This window comes from Pogona vitticeps, chromosome 4 (assembly GCF_051106095.1).
Source record: "Pogona vitticeps strain Pit_001003342236 chromosome 4, PviZW2.1, whole genome shotgun sequence".
Classification (NCBI taxonomy): Eukaryota; Metazoa; Chordata; class Lepidosauria; order Squamata; family Agamidae; genus Pogona; species Pogona vitticeps.
Window position 1 is genome coordinate 94,329,583 of NC_135786.1, and position 19,366 is coordinate 94,348,948.

The 19,366-nt window shown below is 40.9% G+C and overlaps 1 protein-coding gene and 1 pseudogene across 4 annotated transcripts in view; both read right to left on the reverse strand.

The window, feature by feature from the left end:
- Nucleotides 1-17,586, reverse strand: part of PTBP2 (polypyrimidine tract binding protein 2) — a 105,962-nt gene extending 88,376 nt beyond the window's left edge. For 2 of the 4 annotated variants that reach the window (XM_072997961.2, XM_072997960.2), the window contains exons 1-2: nucleotides 17,298-17,585; nucleotides 14,592-14,622 (exon numbers count right to left, since the gene is read on the reverse strand). In XM_072997961.2, the coding sequence (XP_072854062.1) occupies nucleotides 14,592-14,622; nucleotides 17,298-17,503 (237 nt within the window). In that variant the 5' untranslated portion in view covers nucleotides 17,504-17,585. Of the gene's footprint in view, nucleotides 1-14,591; nucleotides 14,623-17,297 lie in introns of all 4 variants that reach the window. The other 2 variants (XM_072997959.2, XM_072997962.2) reach the window with 2 other exon arrangements.
- On the reverse strand, nucleotides 428-582 carry LOC140707129 (U1 spliceosomal RNA; annotated as a pseudogene).
- Nucleotides 17,587-19,366: the final 1,780 nt, after the last annotated feature.

The window sequence follows — 19,366 nt, forward strand, 5'->3', positions numbered from 1 at the left end:
TCTCAGTCAACCTTGGAGAAGGCAAGTCATCCTTCTACTATTCAATGGTAACACCCAAGGAAGGGGGTTCAGCAAATCTGCTGTAGGCTAGACTCCTCCAAGCACATTTATTACCGTATTTTTCGCTCCACAGATGTACTCCCCCCCCCCAAATAATGGGGGAGAAAGTATGTGCATCTTATGGAGCGAATACAGTAAAAAAAGGGTTCAGCCACCACCACCCAGAAGCCTCCCACTGCCATGCTGGGAGGCCTCTGAACTGGCACCAGAGACTGCTTGCTGTTTGGACCTCACCATTCTGCACTGCTGGCTTTCCAGGATCTACTTCCTGGAGCCCACCTGGAAAACCAGCAAGGCCAACAGGCCTATGGCAGCAGGCAGTGAAAACAGTCAAGGACCAAAGGGGAAAGAGTTATTCTAGAAAGACCAGGGGAAACCACAAACACAGTCCCCTACTTAGGCAGTTGATTTTCCCACATTTGGGGAAATCACAGAGGTCACCACATCCAAAGTGCAATAGATGAGCCTCACCCTGGGAAAAGCACTTTGATGATCATGGTATCTCCCCTGGCAGTTATGAGTTGGAATGGCCCCTGAACCTCCTGCCCCTTTCTGTGCCCTGTCCCACAAAGGTATGGTGACCCCCCCGGCTGCACCTCCTGATCAGAATAGGGCTGCACAGCCCCAGTCCTGAAAGAAGCCAAGAGAGCTACTCAGTGTTTTGGGGTACCCCACAGGACCCCCATCAGGGGCTGGATGTTCCTCCCACAATCCTCCAGTGCACAGATATTAGCATACCTAATATGTGGGGAAAGCAGGGAAAGCGGGGAAATTCAAACGTTCAGTTAGTGAAGAGACTGCTTGTGTGCTTCCTTGCTAGTCCAAGCAGTTAGAGAGCTGGGAGAGAGACCTGGGACTGCCTGGTATTGTCATTTTAAAATGTAAAAATTTAGTTTAAAAGCTGTTTGTTTGGCACTGGTGCTTGGGTGAAAAGGTGCTCCGTTTGAGTTGAAACCTGCTTATGTAGAAACGTGCATACCAGTACTTGCTTTAAAAGCTGCCTGGGAAGCCGTTCAGACCAGCGCCGATCAGCTGTTAGGTGGGGAGAGGGGAGGGGAAAGGAGCAGGAGTGGAGAAGAGCACAAAATGGCTGCCGTCTGCTGGTTGCCTGCTGGCTTTTAGCTGTTTGGGGCTCTTTTTTGGGTGTTCTGGGGTCTACCAAGGCACTGTGAAGAGCCAGGCTCAGTCTACAGTACCTGGTAAGTGACTTTCTTTTAAGTTTTTTTAAATTTTGGACCTCCCCCCCCATAAAAATGCATTAATTAATTTTCAATGCATTTCTATGGGAAATTTGGATTCAACTTGCAAACTTTTCAACTAGTTCTGGGCATCTAATAGAGAATGTATTTCCAAAGGGTGTTGCAGCAAGGAAACTAACTGTGCCTCGTGACTTCTAACTGGATTACAGTACCTGCTTCCTGATTTCAGTTACTATAGTTTGTATTCAGTTTTCTTGGCTAGTCAAGAGCATTGTTCATGGCTTTGTGTGGCCTAACCTGTTGTGCCTTGCATGCTATAAACGTTCAATTATGTCAGAAAATGGAGATTTGGTCTTATGCTGAGCATGTGCTACTGCTGGTGAATGGGAGCAGGTTAAGCTTTGTGTTGCTGTTATTTTGCATAACCTAAAGTAAATAAGGAAAACCAGCTGTTAAATAGTTTAATTCCACTATTTATCCTCCACACAACTAAAAGGGACCTCTCAATGCAGTGCCAAATCAGACAAACCATTTCTAACTTAATATAGGCTTGAGCTGTAGCTGGACAGAGTTGCACAACAATCTCATCTGTCATTGAGACATTTCTATAAGCATGGGGAGGAGGTGGATGAAAGGAAATGTAAAATATAGGTAGAGTGGTATAGGTATTATCACTGGCTGATAATGGTCTAGATGTACTTGAATTAAATTTATGACACACAAATTTATGGCACATAAACTAGAGTACACAAAGCTTTAAGTCTCTCCATTTGTTAATGACAGTGGTAATGGTTCTTAATGCCACTGTTGACTGCTGTCCACTTTATATGGTTCAAATGTTATTCTGTTATAGTTTATTAAATATTTTATTACACTATTTGGTTCAGAATATATTTTCCCTGTTTTCCTCCTCTAAAAATTATGTGCATCTTAAGGTCAGGTGCGTCTTATGGAGCAAAAAAATACGGTATATCCTTAAGCTTCAATAACAAAAATTCATTCAAAAAATGATACTGAAAAATAATATATGACAAACTCTTCCTAAACAAAATGCAGCTGACTTCTGATTGTGTCCATAACAGACTTATACATGATATATTTGTCATATATTGCTACCATTCTTCAATAACCAACTGAGGCAAAAGTTAGACTGAAACTACGAATGCAATTATGGTTTGTTTCATTTTTCTCAGAGAAACGCCTCAATTGTTCTCTACCTAAGAAGTTATAAGTGTTTGCATAAGACCTGTTAGACTGTGGTTACACTGATCATGGCAAAACATAAGAAGATTAATGTGTGGCATTACTACACAGCAGGAAGTAAAATGCAAATAGAGGATAATGCAACACTCAGCTGTTGTTCTATATTGCCCTAAGGATTCCAAGCATTCCACCTACAGCAGATCTTGTGAAAGGAACTCAACTGCTTTCAGCTCCAGAAAGACAAAAAGAATAGAATAACACTGCTAATCTTGTTTCTATTTCACAAAATTTATTTTCAGTCACAAGAACAAATTATCCAGACAAAATGTGAGCTTATGTCCACAGACTCACATCCATCCTTTAATGAAATAGAGGTTTTAACTAGTTGTACTGGATCAGACTTTTCGAAAATTAAAAAGCAATCAAAAAGTAATGTTCAGAATAACTGAGTGAAGCAGAGAGTACCACAGTTATACCTCAGCAGAAGAAAGTGAAACTGTTGATATAAGATGTATCAGGAACAGGTTTGTTTAGGTATGTGCACCCTCCCTTACACACCAGAAGTATTCTTTCATGAAGGACAGATCCTGAAGCTGAGGCTTTAATACTTTGGCCCTCTCATGAGAAATCTCCCTGGAAATGACCCTGATATTGGGAAAGAGTGAAGGCAAGAGGAGAAGGGGACGACAGAGGACGAAATAGTTGGACAGTGTCATCAAAGCTACTAACATGACTGTTGTGGGTTTTTCGGGCTCTTTGGCTGTGTTCCGAAGGTTGTTCTTCCTAATGTTCCACCAGTCTCTGTGGCCGGCATCTTCAGAGGACAGCACTGAAGGACCTCTGAAGAAGCCGGCCACAGAGACTGGCGTAACGTTAGGAAGAACAACCTTCAGAACACGGCCAAAGAGCCCAAAAAACCCACAACAACCATTAGATCCCGGCCGTGAAAGCCTTCGCGAATACTACTAACATGAATTTGACCAAACTCCGGGAGGCAGTGGAAGACAGGAGGGCCTGGCATGCTCTGGTCTGTGGGGTCACGAAGAGTCCGACACGACTTAATGACTAAACAACAACACATATATCTTTAAATTACTAAAAATATTCCAATAAAATAATTTCCACATAAAGCTTTAAATGTGTTTGAAAATAATATTTAAAGTTAAACCAAACAAGATAATTTTATTTTTCCAGAGAACTTTCCAGTTGTGCCCTTTCTGGAATACCCACATCATTACTGATAAAAGAAAGCACACGAACTCAATTAAATGGGGGGAAGGAATGCAGGTGTATAAGAGTGGGCAAAATCCTTTTTCATAAAATCGCATCCAGTGCAAGTTGGATAAAGTGGTAAAAACATTTAACTTACACTAACTAAAAGCTTACTACACACACATCCAGCGTTAGGTTCTGTGGTTCCCCTGGGCTCCCTTTTACCCTGAGGAAGGCTTTGGGACCAGAGGAGAGCTTTTAAAAGTTTTTTTAAAAAAACACCTCTGGACCATCATTGGCAGGATCAGGACCACCAGGTGCAAAGTTACTGTGTTTACAAATTCCCTTATAAACACCCCTTTTCTCAATACAAATGCCCATCACAAATCTCAGTTCCATTGCACTATGAACTAATAAATAAAGTAGAGGAACATTCAAACAACTCCCTAGCAACCATCCAAAGGTGGAGTGATCTCTCCAGAGCATGATGCCTGGGAAAATTTAATGGGGAGGATAGGCTGTTACCCAAGCAGCAAGTTACCCCCCCCTCCACATTGCTGAAATAGTCCAATGGAAAGGCAAGAGCCAATACAACTGGTTCCAGCAGCGTCGCAGGAGTTGCCAGAACGACATTAACTGCTTCCGGGACTCCAGCTCCGGATTTTGCCTCGAGGTTAACTCCAACCCATGCACAGTAATCAGGAATACAATCGTTTGGATGATCTTGGCCTCCAGTGACACATCCTTAGTGATTGCTTCTAATTCCTTCAGCCTTCTTCTGATCCTTGGCTGCAGTTCCCATTTAGGCTGAGGATTGAACCAAGGTATACAAAATCTTTAACTGTTTAAGTTTCTTTATTGTCAATACTGAAATTGTATAGTCCTTCTACAGTAATGATTTTTGTCTTCTTAATGTTTATCTGCAGTCTTGCTTTTGAACTTTCTTCTTTTACTTCATTAGAAGTTGTTTCAGCATATCACTGCTTTCTGTCAGCAAGATGGTTCCTCCCTCATCTGAAACTAGTCCAGCTTCCTGTAAGATATGTTCTGCATACATATGCAAGAGACAGGAAGATAAAATGCAACCTTGTATGAAACTTTTGCCTATAGGAAATCATTCTGTCTTTCCATATTCTGCCTTATCCATAATATAGGACAGACATCAGGACAATGAAGTGCTAAGACACACCAATTTCTTTCAGAACAATCCAGAGCTTCTTATGATCCACAGTCAAAGGTTTCAATGTAGTGCACAAACCATACACTGATTTTTTGAAATTGTTTGGAGTACTCCAATAGCCAGTGAATATTTGAAACATGATACTGGCCTTTTTGGAATCTAGCTTAAAGTCAGTATTATTGTATCATTCCTAGAATAAGGCAAGATGTAGCAACAACACTATACAGTTGGGAATCACCACAGTATCTGGTAGGAATCAAGATACAGTGCTGCCCCGCATAGTGACGATAATCCGTTCTGGAAAAATCGTCGCTATCCGGATTCATCGCTATGCGGAAAAAAAAGCCCATAGGAATGCATTAAACCCTGACTTACGAACAAAAAAATGTGGGGAAGGCGGGAAATTTGAACTTTCATTTAACCATTGACTGCTACCTCGCTCGCCCCAGTGGTTAGAGTGTACGGATACAGAGAGAGACTTCAGACTGCCTACTGCCTGGTACTCTACTGCCTGGTACTGTACTGTACAGACTGTATTTGTTTTTTGCTTTCATTTATTTTAATTTTTTTTGGATTTTTGACTTTCTTAAAACAGAAAGACTGCCTGTTCTGGGTGAGTACTGTACACTGTATTTACTGTACAGGGGTTTTGCAGCTTAGGGATGGGCTAGGTGGCTGGGTTTTGTTTCTGTGCTGGCTGTTGGTTTTAAAATCAGAAAACTGTTTGCTAAGGTCTGGCTGGCTGTTGGCCTCCAAAATGGAGTTTAGACTTTTGGTTTTAAAATCAGAAAACTGTTTGCAAAGGTCTGTCTAGCTTTTGGCCTCTAAAATGGAGTTTAGACTTTTGGTTTTAATAACAGAAAACTGTTTGCAAAGGTCTGTCTGGCTGTTGGGCTCTAAAGCTAAGTGGGTTTAAAAGGTGCTTGGTTTGTTTTAAAGTGTGTTTTGTTTAAAAGTTGCTTGGTATGTTTTAAAATGTGTTTTGTTTAAAAGTTGCTTGGTTTAAAATGTGTTGTTGTAAAATGTGTGGGTTTAAAATGTCTGGGTTTAGCATGTGTGGATTTAAAATGTATTTTAGACTCCAACCTCCCCCCCCCATTGTCTTCTCTCTCTCTCTGTGCTTAAAAGTACAAACCTTTGTCTGAGGGCCCCAGTGATTACCTTCTTTCTTTCCTCCTTTCCCCATTGTTCCCTCCCTCCTTTCCTGCCCTTTTTTTAACCTAAGTTCATCTTAGGTTAAAAGAAGAAAAATTCTCTCCCTAGTGGTAGAGAACGGATTTACCAGTTTTGCATTAGTTCCTATGGGAACTAATGCTTTGACTTACAAACCTTGCCTTGACATAAGAACAAAAAACAGCTGGACGGATTAATCAGGTTTCAATGCATTCCTATGGGAAATGCCGATTTGACTTACGAACGTTTTGATTTATGAACATCTTCTAGGACGGATTAAGTTTGTAAGTCAAGGCACCACTGTATGGGCAAGGATATTGTGAAAAATATACATATTGAGGGCAGTGTACCCTCTAATTTTCAGCCCTGCTGGGCGGGGCTCCAACCCTCATGTGCATGACTTCGCCCCTGCATGTGCAGAGACTCTACCCACCCCACACAGAGTTCCTTCATGACCAGAACCAAAGGGACTGAAAACGACTGCTGCACAGATGAGGTAGAAAGATGTACAGAGGGAGGTGGAGTAACATTGATGTGTGCGTAGAGGGAACCTTGACTGAGGGTATAGCAAGAAGGGGTGCACTTCTTGGAGGGAATCAGATAATTAAATCCCAAACCACTGTGTTTCCTACCAAGAGTCTTACTTTCAAACAGAGATAAGGATGTTGTCTACACAAAGATACAAGGAACACAGGGTGGATTTCTTTAAAATCAAATCAGGATTTTTGACAATTTAAATAAAAATTTATTTTTTATTTAAATCAATTTGATTTTTTTTAAAAAGATTCATAGTAGTTTTAGAAGAGGTAGCCATGTTAGTCTGTGCTATCATATCAGGCAAAAAGAAAAAAGAAAAGAAAACAAAAAAGTGGCACCTCAAAGAGTAACTTCTATATTTTAATGTGAGATTTTGTGAACAAATCCACTTCCTCAAACATAAGAATCAGATATATCTTATATCTGAGGAATCAGTGTTGTCTGTGGAAGTGGACTTGTCCACGAAAGTTCACATTAAAATATATAGGAGTTAGTCTTTAAGGTGACACAACATTTTTGTCTTTTTTTTTCTTTTTCTTTTCTTTATGACTGATAAAAAAATTCTGATTTTAATCCACTCTGAAGGAACAATAGCCAGATAATCAGCATCCCACAAAGAAACTATAGAAAGCGATCCTGTAGTTTTTAACAGAATATCCAAGTAGTTCCAATATCATATGTAGTTGAGGAAAAACAAAACAAAAAGTATAGGAGCAAGAAATGAGAAACAGGGCTGATCTATCTAGGTTTTTTTCCCTTGTTTCAGTGCATAACTGATGAAAAGTATATTATTTTTTATATGAACCCAGCTTCAGAACTGCAATTTTTTTCTATCATCTGACAGGCTAAGAACTATATGAGATAGAAAGATAAGTGTAACAAATCTTTAGAGAAGCCAGTGGAACCCCATAACATTGAAGCCCTAATTAAAGGACTGATTGTTCTTATTTACCAAGCTTTTTTTAAAAAAAATTATATAAGTGCATTGTCTCCTAATTTAGCATTAGAATGTACAGTCCCTATCACATACTGAGATCTCAGATATAATGGTTTTTAAATTAAATCTACTAGTGCACAGACCTCTTTAGAATACAACAAAACATTTTAATTATATATATATATATATATATATATATATATATATATATATATATATATATATAATTTTTAAAACTTTTAAAATTTTTAATATTTTAATATTTTAATATTTTTAAATTTTTTAATATATATATTATTTTTAAAACTGATTCAAATTTTAAAGTGTGTTTTTCAGAAACTTAAACAAATAGATTTTTCCCCTGCTCTGCCAGAAAGCAGCTAAATCAATCTGTAGGATAGCTTGCTTTGACGACAAGAAGAGGTTATGTGAAATGAAAGGGATCTGGGTCATAAATGAGTCAGAAAAGTTACCTGGAAAAGGCTCAGGCAAACCAAAGTTCTAGTCATTTTGATTTGCCAGAGCCTGGTAAGGTTGCATATGTTGCAATGATGTCCACAGCCAAAATATGAACTTAAGCTCTTTTATATAGTAAACCTTTGCATTGATACATAATGGAACTCCACACAGGGCATCTAATAACATCTATGGTAGGAAACCTCAACCCCACTTTCCTTCTAGTCTCTCAGATGGGATTGAGTGTGGGCAGGAATAGGTGGATAATGAAAACCTATGGCCCTGGAAAATGCTACAGCATTTGTGTAGCTATAGCACTCTTCTATAGAACTGGCAACTTTAAATTAAATCTCTTAACTCTTCCTGTTCCACCAAAAACTGTTGCCAAGGTCACAGGACAGGATTCACTTTTATCTAATACATCAATGCTATTGAAATGGAAGAACTAAACTCATTCTTTCTTGTCCAAAATGCCCTCCAAGCTCTTCCTGACAAACCATTTGTTCCCATTATTTCTGAACTTTAATTGTGCAATATTTTCTGAAGTTTAATTGTGGAAAATAAATTATACAATGAGACTCACACCTTTCTCTAGAGATGAACTGCCAGCTTAAACCTCCAAGATCAAGTTCACTTAACCACTTAGTCTTGAGTGGCCAGGGGTGCTTGTGTGTCCCTAACTCCTACATTCCATTAGCTACTACTACGTTATGCCCCAAGATCTTTGCATTGTAAAGGAACAGTTTCTATAACATTTCTTCTAAAACTAGTCTCAGCGTATCAATTTCTATTGTAACACTGGAGCTCCTGGAGAAACTAAACCTATCTTCAATCAGCCAGATGCACTATAAGTTCCTTCTGTGATTGTTCTGAACACTGGTCTATAGAAATATCTGGAGGGCAAGGCAGCTATCAGCTATATGTGGTAGCCCCTATGAACATTACAGTGGTGCCTCGCATAGCGATCACTCCGTATAGCAATGAAATCACTTTGCGATGGACTTTTTGCAATCGCAAAAGCGACCGCTTTGTGATGTTCCCTATGGGGTATTTTCGCTTTGCGGTGATCGCAGGAAAGCGATCATCACAAAGCCCCTATTTTCGCACAGCTGATCGGCGGTTTCAAAATGGCCGCCCACTGTTTTTTGGGACAGATTCCTAGCTTTAGAGGCACCGAAAATGGCGGTGCTATGGAGGATCTTCGCTCAGCTGTGAGTTTTAAGCCCATAGGAACGCATTAATCGCATTTTAATGTGTTTCTATGGGCTTTTTTATTTCACCTACTGATGTTATCGCTTAGCAGCGATTTTTTCGGTATGAATTAGCATCGCTAAGTGAGGCACCACTGTATGTGACAATATGGAATAACTTAAGTGACATCAACTCAAGCTTCATGCCATTGCCAAGTGCTGAAAGGAACAATTCCATGTATTGTTTTAACACCAATTCTATTATTTAGGATTTTTACAGTGTTAAAATGCAATATATTTCTTACAGCACTTTAAGACAACCTTGTTATACAGATGACAAATATACTTATTACTGCCTATATGTTAGGTACAGTCACAACACTGATTCAAAGAATATTCTGCATCCATAAAATCTGCACATGCAAAATTCTCAGTTGCTAATTCTATTTTCAAAAAAGGTCTTTTTTCCTTGCTTTTCCATTTTTATGCTGTCTTTCCACTGAAATAGGCCCATAAACTCTTTGTAATTTCTTTACCTACTACAGTAAGTCAAGTGATGATCTGCCTAACATTTGAGCTTTTTAATTAATAGCAAGGAATAACACTGGCCTTAAACATTTCTGAAGGAGATAAAATAAAAGTATCACTTCTTCAGTAGTGAAGTTCATAGTGTTATTAAACAACTTCCTCTCATGTAAAAGAGTAACATATTACTTCCATACTGGGAGAGTTGCCAGAACACAGAAATAACTTGATCACAGCTAAAAAAAATGGCAAATGGCATATCTCAGGCTTGAAACAGACTGGGGAGGTTTAAAGTAGAATGACAATAATCACAAAATACAAAGCCATTTTTCAGAGTCTTTCCCTAACACTCATAAGCAATCAAGAGCTTCAGAGTCCTTAAAGCAGGAACAGCTAAATTAATCAGGAACTTAACAGAAGAGTGTTGTGTTACTTCCTAATAGAGATGGCAGGAGGCAGGGCAACAAGCCTCTCTGCCAGGTGGAAGAGTGGCTCAGTGATCACGATCTCCAGAGCGATAGGACAGCATCGCGGACCGTGTAGCATTAGCGCATCGGTGAGTGGACTGCCCAGCCCCATGGGGCTGGACCCTTATTATCTCCACCTGTGTGTGAGTATTCGTGTACAAATACAAATACTCTCATCTCTACTTCCTAACCTAGACCAAAGCTTGCTACTTTCTAATAAGCCAGGATCAACTACAATGTCTGCTTTATTACAGGAGATAAGCTTGTAGTTCAGCTATTGTCACAAAACTCAGTTTCTATTCTAGCAAGTTACCAGTAGTTCATGCTCCCAGAAAGACACAAGTGGGAGCACACTAGCATACACTCTTATGAATAGTAAACCAGAATTCTGAAGAATCTTAGTTCTATTTAGATGTTTTATTAGTTTGCATTCTGAACACAGATTGGTACTGAAGCCATGATCAATACAACAACAGACAAGAACAGGGCTAAAGGCTTCCCTCTAACAGCATCAAATATAACAACTGAATGAAGCTTCTGGCTCACTGTTTCAGAGAATGCAATCATAGTTTCAAAGGATAACATGGTTTTTTAAAAAATTATAGACATCTAATAATGAACAATTGCCACATAATGTTAGAATAGCAATATTCCGAATCCATCAGCATAAAATAGTAAGAATTTCTTCTAAGAAAATGACAATTTAATTAGCTTGATTTCACTATGCAGAAGCATCATCATTCAGATATGAAACAAGTCAGTTATGGAATAGTTTACATCCTTACTACAATGTTGGTTGTAAATCTATTCTTATTCATTACAGCTGGCATTTAATTGTTTTTCCATAGACCACAACTATTTCATTTTCCTAACATGAATGCTACGTATTACGTTTGCAACTTTCCAGTAATTCTGGAAAAATATTCTTCATTTTTCTTTTGCAGTATACTTTGGGATTAGTGGAAATCTATGTCTAAATCGTCAAATATTAACACACATATTTATAGGACACATTTTTATCTCATCTTTTAAGAGGAAAGATGGGTAAAATATTTTAAATAAATTAAATAAGTAAATTATTTTTGAAAAATAACTATACTAAATAGACCTGATTTCAAAAGGTAAGCAAAGACCAGCAGGTAATGCCAGCAATTTCCAGGAAGGGTTAGGAAAAAAAATCTGTGTTAGATCCTAGACAGCCAGTGCCAATTGATAATACAAGAACAGAGGACAAACAGTCAAACTCTGTATAGGGCAGCTTCCTATGCCCCTATGAAGTACACTTTATGCTGTCAATCTGTCTTTCCTACCTCCAATCCAAGCACCTGCCCCTCTAAAACATCATAGGTTATTCTAGGATATGTTTTGGACACCACCCATTAAGGCCAAAACATCTTGTCTACAGGTCTGCTTACAAGACACTAGTAATACAACTGAACAAGATGGCCCATCTTGAATATGCATTCCAGAGAGATGTAATTTTTAATCTCCACTGCTCACTTCATGACAATCTATGTTAACATAAAACAACTACAGTATATTCTTGTAAATGGCTGCTCAATACCAATCAGCTTGATGGTTACAGGAAGAGCCAGAAAGTGTTTTCCTTCTCCTACCTTCTCCTACTATTATACTATTGTGTGTCAACAGATAACAGTTACTACGGTACTGCAAGTCACTTTCAGTTAAGAATTACAACTAATGACACACTAATTCTGTTGTTTAAGAAGCAAGGCAACAAGCCAGCCACTCCCTTGACCACAACTGTGCTGATATCACTTACAATGCTTTTGACAAATTACACCATTTCCTTACAACTGTCAGCTCTGAAACAGGAAGGATGCCAACCAGAAAAAAATGACAGCTTTTAATATATATTTTAAAAAGCTTCTTAGAGGCAATTGTATTGAAGAATGCAAGAAAAACATCCATAACACTCTAAAAGTGGAATGTACATATACTTTATAATGAGAAATCCTATTCCCATACTAGTCTGTTGAACATGCTGATATGCTCTGAAGAGAAATGCATCTTCATTTTACAAACACACTGGCTATAATCCTGTTGCCTAGCACAGTAAATCACACTAAAGTAGTGTGTAGTGTGTAATAACCTATATAAGGGGTGGGATACATACTGCACAATCATTGTGCACAACAGATCCACATGATTGTTCTAATAAGTTGCTGTGCTGTACCACAACAAGCTTTTTTTCTAAATCAGGTAAGAATAGTATATAGGTCAGGAGCTACACATTTATTAGTTACTTATGGTGGATATGCAGGGGGGGTCTAGCTCCCTATTCTTTAGGAAAAGAAACTACCTCCATGTAGCATGATTATCATATTCTCCTTACAAACAAATAACCAAGTCAACATAATGCTGGTGAAGTGGAAAGCCCCACTGCTACAGTTATGCAGGTTTGGAGAGGTCAGGGCCCAGCAAGAGGAAGGAAGTGTCCAGTGAGTTTTGGCACAGTACAGTGGACCCTCGACTTACAGACGGTTCGACTTACAGACTTTTCGAGTTACAGACTTCTCTGGCCGCAAAATTTAGGTTCGACTTGCAGCCGGAGAATTGACCTACAGACCAGGAAAAAAACCAAAATGGAACAAAAACGGAACAAAAACGGCCGGTTATGGATTCATTGGTTTTCAATGCATTGTAGGTCAATGGAGACTCGACCTGCAGACTTTTCGACCTGCAGCCACCGTTCCAAAATGGATTAATTCCGTAAGTAGAGGGTCCACTGTATGCCATTTCAACATGGGGCATGCCAGCAAAGCAAACTAGAAGCCTATAGGTCAATCAGTGATGGTTCTGACTCAGGGGTACATAGTTGTGCCCAGGCACCTGACTGGAATGGAAGCTGGCCAGTTGCATCACCCAATTCTATCACTATGTGCATAAACTGTGGGAACTGCTTGCAGAGAGTACTGCACAAGCTTGGAAAATATACAACTGTTTGCACAATCAGGAGCAACACATGCGTCCTGCCACCACTGGACCCAGGCCTAAATTTTTTTGTTCTCCTGAAACAAAGGAAGCCTGGGTGGAAGCCAAAAGTTGATGTGCACTCTGAAAAGATCATAAACAGATACTTAAATAAAAATTCTAGTATAAGCATATTTTCAGAGGAATTTCAGTTCTAAATTTATGTCCACCCTAATCTGCCTGCCAAAAGATGATATGAAAAAATGCCACTCAGTGATAAAATGTATATATTCATTTGGTGGTGTTTACTAGAGCTGCACTTCACATTTTAAACAACTTGCAAAGCCCTCATGCATTTTTTATTGCCATGGATTGAGCGTGGTCCACTGAAACTACAGGTTTCAATCAAACGGTTTGCAAAGAATAAATTGGTTAAGAAATCATGACACAAAACAGACAGAAAATGAGACCAAAACTTTTGCAGATACGTAACTCTGACTTACCTAAAATATCTGAAACACGCCTCCTATTATATCATAATTAAACCTAACCACAGAATGGAAGAAAAACTGTATATGAGAAGGAATGTCCTGATCTACATCATCCCTCCACTCTCCTGAAGTACAGAGACTATGAGCTTTATGCCTACACAGTAAGTCCTCACAAAGTGCTCAGGATACATTCCAACAAAATGAAGTGCTAACCAAGTCAGCATTAAAGAGGGTCATTTACACATTAGGTCTTATGGCAGGAGTTCTGGAAGGTCCATCTTTACACAGAACACGTAAACTGGGACCCAGGTGTCCCAGAGGTCCAGTTCGCCTCCTTTATGTAGACCAGGGTTCCACTGAGCATCACAAAATAAATGGCCAAGTGTACATATTCTAATGAAACAGAGCTGAACAGGACAGCATCATGCAAGGTACTACTGTACTGATAATCTAGGAAAGAGAACACTAGGCCTTTAAATTATTTTCAAGACAGTTAGAAATTAGTTTATTTCAGCACTCTTTAAGAAATGGACATTAGAAGAACAAAAACCTATCTGGTCATACTTCCAGTTTCTAACTAACGTTTCAATAACCTTTAACCAGAAATGCACAAAATGCAGCCATTGGCTGCTCCCTGTGCCACTCCCCAAAACAGTGGTTCCTTATGCAATTTTCCCCACCATCCACCTGATCAGATAGGCTGCACAAAGGACCACCTTTTTCCTAGCTTCTTATAACAATGGCGTACCTTTTGCTAGCAAAGAATAAACATACAGTATCAGAGATTAAAAAAAAAAAAAAACATTTTCCTTTTGAGCCACAAGGTTGGTTGTGTATAGAAATCATTCTTACAAAATGTATGTAAACTATACCAAACAGGATTTTTTTTTAAAAAAAATCTACTTTCTATAATAGGAATTTGTTGATGAAAAAACTAACAGTTATCAGAGAAAATGTTCAACCAATTTAGAAATAACCTAAGAATGATCTGCATGATCTGGCATGATCTGTTTGGTTTATAGCCTACCTTCACACCAACTGCAACATCAGTGACAATGCTGAAAAGGAAAAAATACGTTTTTAGAACAAGAAATTAGCTTTTATTTTTCTTTTAAAATGTGAAAGGTTTAAGTTGGAATTATGACAGAGAAGGCTGGTGCATATCTTCTTAGTCTTGAGATACTATTTTTGTCATTGAATACCATTTTATAGATTCAAACTACCACAAGACATTTTCCATCTCCATATCAATAAAATGCTGTCCTGAAAGAATTTAGACTTACGATTAGCATATTGGTTTGGAAAACAAAGCATTTTCTTAACACCACACATATAACCAAAACAGTACTTGTGACAACTGTAGTGAACAGAAGTAGGAAGCTTTGTTTGACTGACACCAGCTGTGTAAAATCATAAAGCAGCAAACCATAAATGCACATAAGATTCACAAATTTATGTTCTTTCTATGCTTAATTAAATACGATGACCTAAAACAGTTAATGAATAGTCAAGGCTTAAGGACAGATTTAAGTAACTGAAGTAAATGTGGATTCATATGCTCTAGGCCAGTGATTCCCAATCTTGAATCCCCAGATGTTCTTGAGACTACAACTCCTAGAATCCTGGGCAGCACAGCTAGTGGTTAAGGCTTCAAGAACATCTGGGAACCCAGGGTTGGGAACCACTGCTCTAGAAGCACAGGCAGGCAATTGTGCATCCCCTCTAAATGCTGCTCAAACACAGCTGCCATCCTTCTTCACAGCTGTAGTTGCTAGCTAGGTCTGATGTAAACTGCAATCCAAAAGCATCCAAGGGACTATCACTGGCTAACTTTCTAACAAGGCAGGGACAGGCAACTGTGTTTCTCCCCCCCCCCCCATGCCAGACTGCAACCTTCATCAAATCTCACAGTTGGTTTTCCTGGCTAAGTCTGATGGAGCTACAGTCCAACAACATTTGGAGTGTTACTGTTGTCCACCTCTCCTCTAAGATGAGATGGCCATGGTATACCCCTCCAGAGGTTGCTGGACTGTAACTCCCAGCATTCCTCATGGTTAACTGGTGGGAGTTGTCGTCTGAGGAGGTACAATTTGACAACCTGTTTCAGGTCATGGCTTCTGTGTATAATCTCACTATGTGGCTCCCACAACACCAGTTTATAGGAGTCCAGAGTGTTTAAAAAAAGAGTCATACTTCAAATCACACTGCAATACACACAGAGAGCAACATGGATCCTATAAGCATAGTGATTTTAAAAAATCTACCTTGAATTACCTCAGAAAATGAATCTGAACAAGGAGTCCATCCCTAATGGTCATCATACATTGCGAAAAAAACCAACCATTTGAATTCACACGCCTTCATAGACAAGGGGACTTGTGTAAGAAAGGCCATGACAAATAAAGTTCATGTTGAATTTTACCAAGACAGGACAGTATAATTCAGTTTTAACTAGTGTGCTACACTTCATAATTTTGTGTATAGGTAACAACTAGCCATGCTGATTTTCACAGAATAACACAACTTGTGTGTATAATTATTTCTCCTTAAGATCAGTTTGGTTTCAAGTTACTGAAGAACTTTTGTGCCATGAAGTTGACTAACTTGGTTAACTTTCAGTAAGTGTAATCCTGCTACTACAGTATAATGATGGCTAATCATGCAAGAGCTTATAAAAGTCAAGCCCAGTGGTTTAGATTAGAAGGTACACAGGAGCTGAGGAACTTTATTTCAAAGATGGATGCAAAGCTGATGAAGGCGCGAAAGGGCAGCAAATTCAGCACTTTCAGCTGTCACTGGTTGTGGCTAAATGTCGGACATCCTTGCTTACAATAATAAGGCCTTTCCTGTGACACACTGCTGACTATCCACCAAAGTGTCACACCACCAATGAAGGCCCTTCTGTTGTTTCCATACGGCTGCCCGCCTGCCATCCCTTCCTTCCTTTGGCTTTGATGGCCTGTCTCCAGCACATACAAAGGCATCTTTCTACCTTGGAAGGGGGAAGGCCATTAAGCAGCTAATGGAAACAAAAGAGCAAGACATCTGCCTCCTGCTGCTTCCTTGTCCTATGTCTGGGGCGCTCCAAATGGGACGAGGAGCTTCTTCAGAGCTCTTAACATTAACAAAAGGTGGGAAGGCAAGCTTTCCACCTCAAGAAACAAGAGGCAGAAATGGTGTAAACAAAAAAGGTAGAAAAGGGCTGCCACGGATGACCAAACCTCTTAGGAACTGAGGAAGAAGGCCTTTCCCTACTTCTCCCTCCTCGTCCTCGCATAAATCAGCATTTGAGGGGGCCCCCACTAGGCTCCCTCGCGCAAGCCCCTCCGAGCTCCTTTAGGCCCCACTCCCTGTCAGAGGCAGACCCCCTTCTCCCGGGGGTGAGGGGGGCAGCTGGCTTCAAACCCACCTCCCCGCCCGCTCCCCCCCAAACAAGGCAGACACCCCTCTCTTCCTCCTTCTCCTCCTCCTCCTCTAGTGCTCCCCCACATTTAGAACCAGGGGGCGAGAGGGCAAGAGGTAAGGAAGAGCCCCAACAGGCAAGGGATGCGCTGACTGGCCCCGTGAGGGAACCAACGGGGGTGGGGGTGGGGGGGAAGGAAGGCGGGAGAGGCGGCGGGCGCGGCGGCTGCAGCAGCTGCGGGACAACTCCCTCCCTCTCTTCTTCCCGGCGCGGCGACGGCGGCGGCGGCAGGGGCGACAGCGTCCGCCCCTCATCCACTCCCTCACTCACCCGTCCATCGCCGAACAGGACAAAGCGCAGGCGACCAGGGCAGGGAGCCGCGCAGGTAGCGAGTTAGACAAGAGGGGAGCGAGAAAATGGCGGCCGGGCCTCAACGGAAACCGCCGAAGGTTGCCGAACGCTAGCAGAGCCTGCTCCCCATCAAACCGGCGAGCTTCTTTGTTCTCAGTGAGCGTGCGCGAAGGCAGGCTGGGCATGCTCAGTCGGCCGGACTGAAGGTCTGTCGCCCTTAGAAGGCTTATCGGGAGAGAGTAAGGGCAAGAAAAATAAATGGGACACGACACAGAAAAAAAAAAGAGCGGGATCGTCCTCCCCGCCCCCTCCACCGAGATGACGCTTTCGAGCTGCGGGAGCTTCGGAAATGGTCTGTCGAGGCAATCTTTGCGAAGAATAGGTATTTTTGGATCTCCTTCGTATGTTTGTTGTGCTCCTCAGACCATTGTAGCTGATTGTTTTGAATTAAAAGGCTTCACATACTTAATACCGGGGCTCCCCTCCCCCGCTTCTAGTAAACATTCGCCACGTCTGGTAAACATTCTTCCAAGTTTGCCTTTGAATTTATCTCCAGATCATCGAACGAACACAGTCTTTGCTGGAAGTCTGTTGTGTTGACAACCGGTGGAGTTTATTTATGGGTACTTGTGGTTCGGATTGGGTCACAAGAAAGTCTTCTCTGTTCATAAATTACAGATAAAAAAGTGCGCACAAATGTTTGTTCACCCATTTAAAACAACTGTGCACACCTGCTTTGTACCATGTGGGCAAGGGCCGCAAACCACAGCCAAACCCTACGTGCACAAGGAGTGGAACAGAAAATCAAGATTTGCTTCTTCATGGCGGTAACAACTGTAGTAAATTAAAATAAGTTACATTCAGTTGAATGAAATAATTGTTTATACCCCCCACCTGCTAATCAGTGCTGAAGAAAACTAGTTTGCACTCTGCAATCATGACCACACTTACCCCATGACTCAATGGGACATTTCTACATCAAGATGCATAGGATCGTGTTATATGTGTGTTATGTGGCATCAAGTTGTTTTTGAGTAATAGTAGTTCTATCATGATTTCAAGGTATGCGAGAATTTTAAAGACTGGTTTTATCATTCTATGGCTAAGCAAGAATTTGAACGCATCTAACACTCCATGCACTACACCAACGAAGGCGAACCTATGGCACATGTTGCCACAGTTGGCACACACAGCCCTTTCTGTGGTGTGAGAGAGAAATTGAGAAAAAGGAGAAAACGGAGAGTGAGCCGTCCCCTTCACAAACGATGTCTGTTTGGGATTAAATGAAGAGGGAGAGACAGTGAAAAGAGAGGAGAGTGCAGAAATAGGCAAGAGAGAATTGAAGGAGGTAAAAGAAAAGGTTGAGATTTGTCTAGTGGAAGAGAAGGAGGGAGAAAAAGGGGAGGAGTTGATCCTACCAATCTGGGAGGAGGAGATAGGAGGGGATTTAGAACCAGGGTGGGAGGAGGAGAGAAAAACAAGAGAGTGAGAGGGGAAGGAGAAGGGGGAAAGATTATGAGAGAATGAAAAGTTTACTAGGAGATTTTCCCAACTGAAAGATGGGAGGACTGCTTCCTAACCCTGACTCCGCCAAGCCAAAGACATCCCACTAGTTCCATTGGAGTGGGCGGCAGCGGTGTATCCCAGAGGACAGGGTCGCTGGAAGATGGTGGCCCAGGCAGATTCCTCATTCAACCATCCACCTCTGGAAGGAGACTGGGCCAGGCATCCCTGCTATGGGACCATCTGTGCAGTGAGGAGCAGACCTCTGCAAAAGCCGACGGGTCGTGAGCGATTTGAGCCAGCCCCCTCTTAAGCCAGCTCAATGCAAAAGAAGAAGGCAGTCCCAAGCCTCCTCCGACACACACTCTCTAACTGCTGGGGCGAAAGAGCTACAAAGAAGCAGCCTTGTCACCACCTACAGTTAGCAATTTGAATTTCCCACCTTTCCCCCCCGTCTTTTTCTGTACGTTAAGTGGAAGCTCCAGTTGCAAGTAGAAGCAAAATTTTGCAGCCAGAGCTGGTCATAACTCGAAATGGTCGTACAT